Source organism: Nerophis ophidion, linkage group LG23, assembly GCF_033978795.1.
Source record: "Nerophis ophidion isolate RoL-2023_Sa linkage group LG23, RoL_Noph_v1.0, whole genome shotgun sequence".
In the NCBI taxonomy this organism is placed as follows: domain Eukaryota; kingdom Metazoa; phylum Chordata; class Actinopteri; order Syngnathiformes; family Syngnathidae; genus Nerophis; species Nerophis ophidion.
In genome coordinates, this window is record NC_084633.1 from 8,602,141 (window position 1) to 8,616,767 (window position 14,627).

The 14,627-nt window shown below is 36.4% G+C and overlaps 1 protein-coding gene across 5 annotated transcripts in view; it reads left to right on the top strand.

Annotated features, from left to right (window-relative positions):
• Positions 1-14,627, top strand: part of LOC133541796 (ethanolamine-phosphate cytidylyltransferase-like) — a 61,715-nt gene that overhangs the window by 15,507 nt on the left and 31,581 nt on the right. For 3 of the 5 annotated variants that reach the window (XM_061885389.1, XM_061885390.1, XM_061885392.1), the window contains one exon: positions 3,178-3,266. The exons of 1 other annotated variant lie outside the window; for it this stretch is intronic. In XM_061885389.1, coding sequence (XP_061741373.1) covers positions 3,178-3,266 — 89 coding nt within the window. Of the gene's footprint in view, positions 1-3,029; positions 3,102-3,177; positions 3,267-14,627 lie in introns of those variants that run through there. One more of the 5 variants, XM_061885391.1, reaches the window with a different exon arrangement.

Here is a 14,627-nt window from a genome sequence, read left to right on the forward strand (position 1 = left end):
TTGAAAGGCGCCATTAATGAATAATTTATCATCTCACAGTGAGTTTGCTGCTAAACGGATATTACAGTGCAGGAGTACTTTTTGTGGTTTGTGTTTTGCATCCAAATAGCTTTTTAGTGACCTCTCTAAAATGCTTGTACAGCCCAGCATGATCGATTTAGAAGCAATATATAAAACATATATTGGAACCAAGTTCAGAGTCAGTTGAACTTTTAGTAATAACAGAAAGTGAATGCTTTTCTGTTATGCATGGCTAACCTTCCATTTCAAATTTTTAATCTCACAAGTTTCACATTTTTGTTGCTCATCTAATTATTGTCATACTTTTTTTTAGGGAAACAGAGAGCTTAACTACAGCATTCAATTATTTTGTAAACAATTTACATGACTGAATAACTGTATTAAATTCATTAAAAATATCATATAAAGTTGGTAATTTTCTGCAAAACTCCCTGTCTTTTATTCAGTAACTCGTGTCACTATGTTTATTTGGCCTGAGGGATGTGTTCAGAATTTTAAGGCCACATGAGCACAATAATAAGTTACAAGATGTAATAATAGCTATGGTTTTCAGTCGCTGTAGGAATGTGTAACGTCACGATCAATTCATGCGAATTTAATCTATCAAACAAAAAAAAAACGAACCAATGGAAATGGGATCACTGTATTTTACGGACAATAGAGCGCACCGGTAAATAAGCCACACCCACTAAGTCAGTGGTTCTCAAATGGGGGTACCCGTACCCCTGGTACTTGAAGGTATGCCAAGGGGTACGTCAGATTTTTTAAAAATATTCTAAAAATAGCAACAATTCAAAAATCCGTTGTAAATATATTTATTGAATAATACTTCAACAAAATATTAATTTAAGTTCATAAACTGTGAAAAGAAATACAACAATGCAATATTCAGTGTTGACAGCTAGATTTGTGGACATGTTCCATAAATATTGATGTTAAAGATGTCTTTTTTGTGAAGAAATGTTTAGAATTAAGTTCATGAATCCCGATGGATCTCTATTACACTCCCCAAAGAGGGCACTTTTAAGTTGATGATTACTTCTATGTGTAGAAATCTTTATTTATAATTGAATCACTTGTTTATTTTTCAACAAGTTTTTAGTTATTTTTACATCTTTTTTTTCCAAATAGTTCAAGAAAGACCACTACAAATGAGAAATAATTTACACTGTTATACAATTTAATAAATCAGAAACTGATGACATAGTGCTGTATTTTACTTCTTTATCTCTTTTTTTCAACCAAAAATGCTTCGCTCTGATTAGGGGGTACTTGAATTAAAACATGTTGACAGGGGTACATCACTGAAAAAAGACAACCGCTGCACTAAGTGATAGAGTAAAGAATATTTTTACATTTATCAGCAACAAAGGACTATAAGCCGCAGATATATATGATGTGAAATGAGCCAATTATACAAAAAAATGTGTAAATGTTTATGTGCAATTGTTTCCAAACTGCCTGAAACATGGCAGTAAAAGGGCAGATCAAACAAAACAGAAGTCATGGTCATGGACCCACTTGCTGTGGAAGCTAGCTTTCCAATCAGCTAAACAGACTCAATTACAACTCCATGGTGACGTTTTGGTGAATTTACTAAGGAATGTGTGAAACTGAAGCAATTGAAAAAATAATGCCATAGTGAAGTAATAATGCTAACGCAGACACTCATAAACGTTTTAGCATTAGAGCTAATGCTTACGACGTTCGCTTGATTACATGACGATAGCACATACAAATATGCATTAAAGCACTCCAACAGACATCACAAATGGGACGGTTTAGTAAGTATGAATCGCTTTAGTTGTAAAACTCGAGTAGGAACGCTACGGATGGTTTTACATCTGCTTTAAGGCATCAAAGTGGAACTGCACGTTTTTTGGAACTTTGTTCACAGTCCTTATAAGAGGCAAGAACACACGTCTTTTTATTTAATGATTCTAAAAAAACAGGAAGTAGAATTTCCACCTGCAACACCTGCAGTGAGCGAACTCATCCAAAAGATGGTCCCAAGAACACACCATTTCAGTGTTTGCTTGGGTTTAGTGAAAGCTATTGAACACATCATGGCCGTTAGCGAAAAATAATCCATAAAATAGCCGCACCGTTTTATAAACCTAAGAGTTCAAAATATAGGAAAAGTTGTGGCTTATAGACCACATTTTACGGTATAATGATGGTTAATGTTGTTAAATTTACAGTACGTGTATTTTTTATTTGCACACACATTTTATTAGACTCGCCTCCACCGCTTTTAACTGAATAATATTCAAATAAAGAGTTGTCTCATTAAAAATGTTTTCAAATGCCTATGCATTTTTATATTTATATATATATATATATATATATATATATATATATATTTTTTTTTTTTAATTTTTTTTTTTTTTTTTTGCACACACTGTAAAAATAAAACTGTTGCATTTGCAGTAAAAAACTGGTGCATCCGTTGCCAGAATTTTACCGTGTTTTTACTGTAGAATCTTTTGTCATTGTTATAGTGTACAATTTAATGGACAATATAGGTCAAGTAGATATTTAAGTATTTATTTAAATTCTATTTCATTTTTTGCAATGTATTCTAACATATGTGTTATTATTAGATAATATTAAAGTTAAAAAGGTATGCAACTGCATGCAGCACATGTATTTTTCATGTCCAAATGGAAAACAATTATACACGTTCAGTGGAAGGCTCAGACTCCCAAAATGTAACACGGAACGACACAGGAGGTCCTTCATACAGACGGCCCTCAGACTGTATAATGCATATGTTCCTTCTTGACTGAACTTAAATATAGAATATATTTATATTATTCATATATTATATATATAATATGTCGATGTGGTTTAGTCAGAAAGTCAGTATACTTTCTACTCTGCTAATGACTAAAAGGTACTATACAGTTTCAAAAAGTACTTACTATAGAGTTTCAAAAAGTACTGGAGTTTCTTCAAGATGCAATATAACGCTGCACAAGCACATCAAATTCCAACCATATTTGAAGAGTTTTGACACGTTAAATGGGTTGTACACTGTTGCGTAACTGGACACAAACACATACACCACCTTGGCAGAGGTACTTTGGAGCAGGCATGCCAATCGCTTTTGTGATGTTTCCCGACAGTCAAGTGACTTTGTGTGTTGTCTCCCAGCTACGACATGGTCCACTACGGTCATTCCAACCAGCTGCGCCAGGCCAAGGCCATGGGTGATTACCTCATTGTGGGCGTGCACACTGACAGTAAGGCTCAGTCAACACTATCCATGTGAATGTTTCTTTGTCTATATCGGGGCTTCACAACATTGTTAGTTTTTATTGGTTACAATCGTCCCTGTATACACCTTGTTCTGGATTTTTTTTTGCATATTCTACAACATTATTGCTGTAAATTAGGCATTTTTAAGCATCGACATCACTAAATGAACTAAAAATATCAATACTACAGTGGTATTGGCCATTAAATGAGACCAAACAGATAAAAGCATGCTGTTCAGGATCGTGGCCACTGATTGGCTCGGCCTCACACAGCATTAATATATTGGATTAGGAGTGTATAGGTGGTTAAAGTGTGTTATTTCATGTCATGTATTTAGCTGTGGCTATGAAAATGGTCATGTCCAGAACCAATTAATAGCAATCAACAAGTGATTACTGTATATATTTTTAATACTACTAAATGTAAAGGCCCTTGGTCTACAAATATGAGAAAGTACTTTGCCACACACAGGAGCAACATAACCAAAGGTGAAATAATGATTAAGTTGTCAAAGTTAGTTGTTGATGAACCCCAAGATGCAGAGATGGAGGCAGGCATGGACTGAGAAAACATGGTTTTAATATAAAAAACTAGAACAAAACCAAACAAAGGGTTCAAACCAAAAGCGCGCACGTGGGCGGATAACAAACAAAAGGCCTAGCGTGAAAGCTAACAGGTATCTAGCCGGAAACAGAAAAACTGGAAACAGCTAATGGCTAACAAGAAAGCACGAAACCAAAAAGCTTGGAGAAGACAAACTACAAATAGCTAACAGGAACAGCTTACCGCTACGACGAAAAGGAGAAATAGTAGCACGACAGGTAGTAGCTGTAACGATGACATCGACACGACAGGTAGCAACGACAAGAGCGACATGTGGCATGAAAATACAATAATCCAGCACTGACTGGAGGAACAAAGCAGGTAAAATAGGAGCGGGCTGATTGACAACGGGTGTGGCCAGGTGCCAATCAGCCGCAGCTGAGGGGGAACACAGCACTCAGGGAGAAAGACAGGAAACCAACAAAATAAGAGCGCCGACAGGAACTAAGGACAAGAAATACTAAATACACAGGGGAAAAACTAAAACACAAGCAAACTGTCAGTGGCAAGCCTGACATAAGTCAAACTGCTAATGAGTTCATTGTAAACAACAGTACAAAAATTGTAACACACACGAGTTTCACACCACAACCTAAAGTTGCTGGATAATGACCGTTTGTGAGACTTTTACTGCAGCTACTCCAAGATAGCAAAAAGTCATTGAATCAACATTGAGATTTGGTCAGGCATCAATGTTGAGATAAATACTGATGTCTGATATTAAAAAGAACATTGACGATGCTCGCTATGATCAACATTGAAATAACGTTAAATTCCCAACAGTTATATGATTAACTAAGTCCCTCCATAAAGCTCTGATCAATTTCTATATTACTTTAAAGAAAATTGGTTTTGTTTAATAAAATGCTTCCCAAACATTTAATAAAGACAAATACAAATACGGCAACAAAAGTTTCCCTATTTTTACACTTCTCTTTTCTAAAGTAAATCTGTACAGCAGATTAGGGCATCCATATCAACAATATGATTTGCCTGAGTGGCTGGAAAAATCAAAATAAAACAAAAAAAGAATTTTGATATTTTTAAAATCAACTTTACAATTAAGAATCACAATGAATCGGAAAATCTATTCTTCTTGACGCTCCTGCTATTATAGTAGTTATAGTTCAACAAGGAGCATGCCAAAGTAGTCTACTTGTCAGTGACTGTAACGATCGGGAAGCGTATTTTGCAGCGTGACTCAAAGGATGCAGAGACCGCAAATACATGATATTTAATATCCACCTAGGTCAGTGCAGTTAGAAAGTGCATAGGGGAAAGTATAGTGCAGCTAAAAAGTGCAAAATTAACCAAGCTAACATAACTGAGAACTGCGAACAACTTTGGACAAGGTACAATGATATATATTGGAGCCTGATCGGCAACCAGGAACAGGTGTGTCCCGGTTGCCACTCGGGGACAGGTGTGGGAGCCAGCGTTCTGTGGCAGACAGGGGAAGTCCAAACACAAATTAAGAGCACTGCACAGGAACTCAAACTCCACACTCAAGGGAAAATCAACAAAAGTCCACAGACTCCACACTGTCACTGAAGACATGGCAGTGACATCACAGTCACTAACAGCCTATGTGATGGTATCTGAATTTCACACAAAATACCTATTTTTTTCACTTGCCTGCCACAGAGTGAAGTCAATCCTTCTTCTTTTTATTCGAGCCTAATGTCGGATTTAAAACTCAAGTCCCATGTAGGGCATTTCAACATTGAAAATTCATCATCTTTCCAACATTGATTCAACAACAGTTTTTCAATAATGGAAATGGTACTTGTAATTAAGCATTGAATAAACATAGATTCTTTTTAACTTCAACCAAAAGTAACAATCTGACCAAAATCCAACATTGAATCATTTTTTTTGCTTTCTGGGCTGCCGTTTTGAGGAGTTAAAAGTACACCAGGAGGTCGCTTACAGCCACGGCTGAAAACACCAATGCTGTTATTTGGGTTTTGTAGACCGCATACCTGGCAACGATGTAACTGTGGCCGTTTTTTTTATTTTTTATTTAACGTTATTTAATCAGGAAAAAAATCCCATTGAGATTAAAAAAAATGTTTTTAAAAGGAATTCTGACCAAGAGGCAGCGAAGTTACACATACAATTACATTCACATTACACATTAAAATGACAGGATGGACATTACGTAAAACCGTTACAGTTACTGAGGCTGCTTCAAATGCTCTCAGTTTAGACTTGAAAGCATTTAAGGACAAAATGTCACTCAGCTTCTAGTCTCTTTGTAACATCCATCCATCCATTTTCTACCGCTTATTCCCTTTCTGGGTCGCGGGGGGCGCTGGCGCCTATCTCAGCTACAATCGGGCGGAAGGCAGGGTACACCCTGGACAAGTCGCCACCTCATCGCAGGGCCAACACAGATAGACAGACAACATTCACACTCACATTCACACACTAGGGCCAATTTTAGTGTTTGTAACATGTTTCAAGCAAAAGGAGCTGCATAGACAAAATTTTCATTCCTCAGCTCAGTGCTAGAAAAAGGGACCGAGAGCAACAGCTGATTGTTGGATCTCAGAGCATAAGAGTCCGTATTTCTGTGTGTAATCAATGAACAGCTTTAAGAGGGTAATAGTCCCACAAGAGCTTTGTAAATAAAAGAGTACTACTGACACTGTCTACTAATGGAGGGAGAAGGCCATCCCATTCGAGAGTACAAGTCAGAGTGGTGTGTCATGGCTCTACAGTTTGTGATTAACCTCAAAGAAGCATGGTAAACAGAGTCAACCATCTGAAGACAGGAACGAGTAGCATTCATATAAAAAAAGATCACCATAATCTAGCACAGATAAAAATGTGGCAGAAACAAGGCACTTTTTTGCACGAAAAGCAAAACATCTCTGATTATGGAAGTACAACTTCAATTAAAGTTTTAGTTTCTTCACCATTGTTTCTATAATAGGTTTAAAAATGAGGGCGTCATCAATTAAAACACCAAGGTATTTTTATTCATGCACCACTTCTGTGATATTTCCTTCAAGAGTGAACAATACCGGGGGAGTTTGAGGCACCTTCCTACAATTGGAAAACAGCAAAAGTTTTGTCTTGTCAGCATTGAGAACCAGTTTTAAGTAAATGACAGAATTCTGCACTGCAAAAAGGCTTTGTGCAGGGAATTCACATCCTCTTCAAGAGATGATCCAAAGCAATAAATAATTGTACCGTCAGCATAAAAATGCATATTAGCATCAGAGAAATGTTGTTTAAGATCATTGATGTACAAGATAAATAAGAGGGGCCCCAAACAGATCCCCGAGGCACTCTCTTATGAGCAGTGACAAATTCCAAACAAACGCCCTAGTATGTAATACACTGGGTCCTGTTTTGTATTTCATTAAAAAAAACAAGCGACCGTATGTTCTGAGAGTCCAATGAGAAACAGCCTGTTTTAAAATAGCATGGTTTACTGATTCTAAAGCTTTAGAGAGATCAATAAAAAAAATAAAGCCCAGTACTGTTTATTTTTTTATAAAGCGCAAGTATTATGTCATTTACCACATTCATTATAGCAGTGGTAGTGCTATGCTTTTTTCTTAAGCCTCATTGATATTTTGAAATCATTTTTATTTGAATAGAGGAACTCTTTCAACTGATCACAAACAAGAGATTCCATAATTTTTGACTAGACACATACATTTGATATTGGCCTATAGTTTGTAAGAACTGCTGGATTACGTCCCTTTAAAAAGTAGATTTCCAAACTGATGGAGTATCTTTGTTTTTAAATGACAGATTTAAAATAATTAAAAGTGGCTCTGCTATAAAATCTGCTGCCAACATTAAAAAATAAGGCTCAATAAAGTCAGGTCCAGGGGGCTTTCTGTGGTTTAATGTTTTTCGAGCGTTATGCACGTTAAGACAAGTAAAGAACCAGACAATACAAAATGCTGGGTAAAACAGTTCAATACAAGAAGTTTTGTCCTTACACAGATAGAAAAAATGCAGCTTGAGCACAATAGCTAGTAACTATAGCAACGGACTTTAAGCATACTAAAGTTGTGTGATAATATATATACATGATTATTCTAACATTCAACTTTGCGGTATAGCTCGGTTGGTAGAGTGGCCGTGCCAGCAACTTGAAGGTTCCAGGTTCGATTCCCGCTTTCGCCATTCTAGTCACTGCCGTTGTGACCTTGGGCAAGACACTTTACCCACCTGCTCCCAGTGCCACCCACACTGGTTTAAATGTAACTTAGATATTGGGTTTTCACTATGTAAAGCGCTTTGAGTCACTAGAGAAAAGCGCAATATAAATATAATTCACTTCACAACACACTTCACATTGTGTCATGAGCTTTGGCCAATCAGCTGGAATACCATAGTGTTTGAAAAAAATATATATAAAAAATTAAATAAAGTCAGGTACAACGCAATGTGCCCATGTTAACAACCAAACCGTTACTTAAAAGGGTTGGATGAACAGGTATTAAGGTAAAATGCAATCAGCGCCCATGTTAACTACTAAACCGTCACTTAAAAGGGTTGGCTGAACGGGTATTAAGGTAGGATGAAAATGGCACCCATGGTAACTACCAAACCATAACTTAAAAGGGTTGGTTGAACATGTATTAAGGTAGGATGCAATATGTACCCGTGTTAATTACTAAACTGTGACTTGAAAGGGTTGGTTGAACAGTTAAAAAGGTATGACGCAATAGATGCCCATGTTAACTACCAAACTGTATCCAAAAAGGGATGGCTGAACAGGTGTGAAGGTACAAAGCGATCGGTGCCCATGTTAACTACCAAACAATAACTAAAAAGGGTTGGCTGAACAGGAATTATGGCACACATGCAATCGGCGCCCATGTTAACTACCAAACTGTAACTTAAAAGGGTTGGCTGAACAGGTAATAAGGTAGGACACAATCAGCGCCCATGTTAACTCCCAAGCCATAACTTAAAAGGGTTGGCTGAACAGGTATGAAGGTGTGATAAAACAGCGTTTTCCAAAATCTATTGGTCTGACTGATTAAACAAGTCATAAAGTTTTAAAATCAAAAGCTTTTGTTTTAAATTAAATATTGTCAGCCTTCTTTACTGCCAGAGACGTTTTAGATGGCAAATCTGGTATGAAATGTCACCTTTTGCTGACCTTGATTTCTAACTTTTGTTTTAACATGTTTATTACCTGGGAGACTGACACAGGAATCTTGCTTTTCCCAACACCATTCTGACTCACGGTTTCAGCATTTGGTTCTTAAAACCGTACCTTAAAAAGGTTAGCTGAAAAACTATAAGGACTGTAAAGCGCCCGGGCAGTCCATGGCTAATGTTGCCTGGAAGGCACATTAGGCATGGACTGCTTTTACTACTTATTACAGGAAATTCCTTAAGGAATCAGCTCTTTGTAGTTTTACATTTTTTCAGGTGGTGTCTTCTGCCAAGGCATCTATTTCTCAATCCAAATAGTTTGAATGAGCACACAAGTCATGAAATTCCAAAGTTCAAGGCTTTTATTTTCACTGAAAACCGTTAGTCTTCTATACTCAATCAAAACCAGCTGTCAAATGACAAATCCAGTAAACAATGTCACCTTTCAACAAAACTTTGTTTCATCCTGTCGCTTTAATATGTTTAGCATCTGGGGGCTTGACACAGGTATTTAACTTTTCCAAACACCATCCTGAATCACGGTTTCAATCGTAGTCCGTGTTTACTACCAAACCGTAACTTAAAAGGGTTGGCTGAACTGCTATTAAGGTACGACGCAGTCAGCGTCTGTGTTGACTACCGAACCATGACATAAAAGGGTGGCTGGACCGCTATTAAGATACGACCTATTCGGCGCTGAAGTTAAGTACTGAATCGCAGTTTCAAAGGGTTAGCTGAACATCTTTTGAGGTACGATGCAAACGGTGCCCACCGAACCGTAACCTAAAAGGGTTGGCTGAACAACTATAAGGACTATATGGCGGCCAGGCAGGTTATGGTTAATGTTTCGAACCTTTTTTAGTTACAGTACAGTAGTTAACTTGGGTACCTAACAAAACTGTAAGACTGGATGGTGTGTAGGAAAGCTAAATGCCTGTGTCAGTCTCCCAGATAATAAAATCCATCCCATCCGTTTTCTACCGCTTATTCCCTTTTGGGATCGCGGGGGGCGCTGGCGCCTATCTCAGCTACAATCGGGCGGAAGGCGGGGTACACCCTGGACAAGTCGCCACCTCATCACAGGGAGATAATAAAATAAACATGTTAAAGCAACAGTTTGAAACAAAGTTCTGCTTAAAGATGACATTGCATACCGGATTTGCCATTGGCTGGTGATTTTGATCAGCTATCCAAAAAGTCTCTGACAGTAAAAAAAGATAATAAAAATAAATGCTTTGGACTTTGAAATTTCATGACTTGGTCATTCAGACTAATTGGTTTGAGAAATGGTTGAAAAAAATCAGTGAATACCTCAGCAGTAAACACCAACTGATTACAAAGAGTTGAATCCTTAATTAATTACGTATTAGTACCATTCTTAATTCCCACTTCACACTGTTCAGCTTATTCAGGAATTGCGGGCTTTCCCTTGACAAAAACCAAAAATTCGCAGATTTCCCAAAATTCCAGTTTTTCCGGGACATTTTTCCCATTCATAATGAATTGGCCATTTTTAAAACTTCCACCATTTCCACATTTTTCACACACATTTTCAACACATTTCACCATTCTGGAAAACTTGCACTTTTTTTAAGTTAAAAAAAAGTCCAGGATTTTCCAGAATTCCTGCTTTTCCAAAGCCATATTTCCACCCTTTTTTCTGGCGACTACTCCTTCCACATTTTTCAACGCATTTCAACTGTTCCACTGCCAAAACTTTCCTCTTAATCAGAACTGTAAAAATTCAGTTTTCCCGAAATTCCAGGAATTCCGTAAAACCATTTCTCATTTGAACATGTTATTACTTTAACAATTTTCCACCGATTTAAAAAATTTCAACACCAACCTTTTTTAACTCATTCAGACTGTTCAAGTGTTCTTTTTATTATTTTCAAAAAAATATGATGCAATCACTGCTTATGTTAACTACCGAACCGTAAGCTAAAATGGTTGGCTGAACAGCTATTAAGGTGCGATGCAACAACTTTTTCCCCAAACCAATCAGTCTGACTGATTAAACAAGTCATAAAGTTTTAAAATCAAAAGCTTTTATTTTAGATAAAATATCATAATCACCAATCAATGACAAATCTCGTATGCAGGGTTACTGTTTACAGTACTTTGTTTCAAACTGTTGCTTTAAAATATTTATCATTTGGGAGACTGACACCGGCATTTAGCTTTTGCACTCACCATCCTGACTCAAGGCTTCAACATTTGCTGCTTCTTAAGAGTGTATTAAATTACTTTGTACTTTCTGCAACCATTTGCCTTCCCAATATAAAGCGAGTGGAGATAATTTTCAGATAGCACTATAGCAATATCAGACAAGTGCTGCTTTGACTCTTTGTCTCGTTGTTAAACTTGCATGTGAACTTCTTTTTGGACAATTTTGCAGCCGAATACGCCAAATTCATACAACATGACATAGGCCAAAGTATGACTCGGAGTCATATAACTTATTTTCTTGCGCAACAGCTATATGGTATAATGCAATCTCTCTCGCGTTAATTACCAAACCGTATCTTAGAATGGTAGACTGAACAGCTATAAGGTATGATGTAATCCATGCTCCTTATGAATACCAAATTGTAACTTATAATGTTTGCTGAACTTTTATAAGCTATGATGCAATAGCTTCCCATGATAATTACCAAACAATAGCTTAGAATGTTTCTTGAACTATTATAAGGTATGATGCAATAGCTTCCCATGATAATTACCAAACAATAGCTTAGAATGTTTCTTGAACTATTATAAGGTATGATGTGACATCACAAATGCAAAGATTCAATATACTACACATATTGCAGAGTTTAGTGAAAGCCCAAAAACAAATGCTTTATAAATGTTTTAGAGATAAGCAAGACCTTTGTGAGTAGTACTTTGTTTAAATTCTGCACGATTAAGTTGTATACAGATTTTTCTAGAAACACTTTCCTAGATAATTGTACTGGCTATGAAATGAAAAGACGGAAGCACAATGAAAAAGACTTTACCCAGATTGCAGTGGAATACAAGTTTGGCTGCCATGAACCCATGATGCATAGCTCCGACACTTGAGTGTTAGTTTTTGGTTCATCCCACTTCAATCGTTCCACCGTCAAAACATTCCTCTTAATCAGGACAAAAAAACTGAGTTTTTTTTTTTAACTGGAAAAATTTCCGGTTTTCCCGAAAATCCAGGAAATCATGTTACTACTTCAATATTTTTCCACCGATTTTATCAATTTCAACACCAACAATTTCAATTCATTCAGACATATAAAGGTTTTTTTTACCAATTTTAAAAAAAATTCCCGCTTTACCCGAAATTCCCCAATTTATGGGAAATTCCTATTGAAATCAATAGGACATTCTTCAAAGTTCCACAATCCCCACATTTTTCATCTGATTCCAACTGTTCCAACTTCTAAATATTCAGCCTGTTCAGGAATTGTGTGCTCGACTTCAACGATGGTAAAACATTCTAGGATTTCAGTTCATCTTCGTCATTGGAGCATTCACACACAATTCCTTCAGGAATTGCCTCATCTGGTTTTAAATGTTAAATAAAAAAGGAATATAACTACAAAAAAGATACATCAATTTTATTTATGTTTTCCTTTCCTTTCCCTTCCTCTTTCCTTTCTGAAAGGAAACATCTGAAAAGAGTCCATTCCCATGCTAATGTTGTTCCATTTGAAACGGAGGCAGAAAATATTACCAACTCTCAAACTTCATCAATCCCCACCTTCTTAGGTGCTTCAGAGACTGATCTGGACCGCAGTTTTGACAGTACTACTGATGTTAACACGACTGTGCATTCTGATCTCCAAGACCTTAAGAACTGTGCAGCAGCAGCTATTGTTGCCAAAATGTATTCTGCATCAAATACCACTCTTACTGATGTTCAGAAAAGTATTACCTGCACAAAAGAGTTACATGAGAAAACACTGGATTGTTTACAAGAAAAGTCTGTTTCTGAGCTCAACAGGTTTGCATCTTTGGAGAGAGAGTGTATATCGTTCCCTTTTCTGACTGTGATGAGGTTTTCATTTTAAGTTAAAAGTTAAAGTACCAATGATTGTCACAGACACACTGGGTGTTGTGAAATTATTCTCTACATTTGACCCATCCCCTTGTTCACCCCCTGGGAGGTGAGGGGAGCAGTGGGCAGCAGCGGTTGCCGCGCCTGGGAATCCTTTTTGGTGAATTTAACCCCCAATTCCAACCCTTGATGCTGAGTGCCAAGCAGGGAAGTAATGGGTCCCATTTTTATGGTCTTTGGTAGGACTCGGCCAGGGTTTGAACGCATGACTTACCGATCTCAGGACGGACACTCTAACCACAAGAGTTCTTACTGTTAAGTATTTTGATGACCACCTTCACACTTATTTCCTAAATGTTGTGACTTGTGTAAATTGTAGAAGTAAATGTAATGAATAGAAGGAATTATTGAATTAAATGCCAATTAAATTTCAATTATGGTTTTTTTTTATATAGCATAGCATGCACACACACACAAACACGTGTTGCCATTATAGACAAAAATGTGTTGATTTTGAGTAAGTAACAAACATTTGTTACTAAAACTGGCACATTTATTTTGTTAATATAAGTAACAAAGTTAATATGTTAAAATTAACAAAAATTGAGTGGTCCCCCTCTGGACATGGAGATGTGTAAAAAAAACAACACAAACTGTTTTATTTCCAACACATGTGTTTTAAGAGTGTTGGACCATTTATGATAACAGCTTCTTCCCTCAGGCCATAAGACTCTTGAACACATCATAATTATCCCCTCAATTCCCCCCCAAAATGGATTAACTCGCTGGAATATAAAGACAATATAACATACATCCATTAACCTGGATGCATATGCAAAAGTGCAATATATTTATCCGTACAGTAATCTATTTATTTATATCTCCACCTTATTGCTTTTTTTATCCTGCACTACCATGAGCTAATGCAACAAAATTCTGTTCTTATCTGTACTGTAAAGTTCAAATTTGAATGACAAAAACAAAGAAGTCTAAGTCTAAATGTATTTGATTACGTATGTATTTATGGTATGTATTTGATTAAAAACCTACTGAAATGAGATTTTCTTATTTAAGCGGGGATAGCAGGTCCATCCTATGTGTCATTGTCACACCCCGCCTCAGGTGAAGGTAATGTAACCTTTGCAAACCGGACTTCAAATCAAGGATGGCAAGGCACACAGTGGTAACAGTTTACTAACATTTATTTAAAATCCCAAAAAGTGTCAAGAGGTGAACAACAACAGAAAGACCAAGCACCCACAATCTGTAACAGTGATAAATAAAGACAATATTAGTATTGTATATTATATATAGTACATTTATATTCTAAATATATTTCAAAAAGTCGCATGCGTTAAATAGGCCTATATATAATTAATCAAAAAGCATATTAAAAATAATCAAAATATAAATCATCCATTATATCAAAATATATATATTCACAATCAAAACATCAAATATATCAAAGTAAAGGATTGAATGACAAAACAGATTTAGCAAAATAAATTAGCAATCAACAAAACTCATTGAACCGGTTAAATCACAACATAATATCATCATCAAAATAATCACCTTAGTA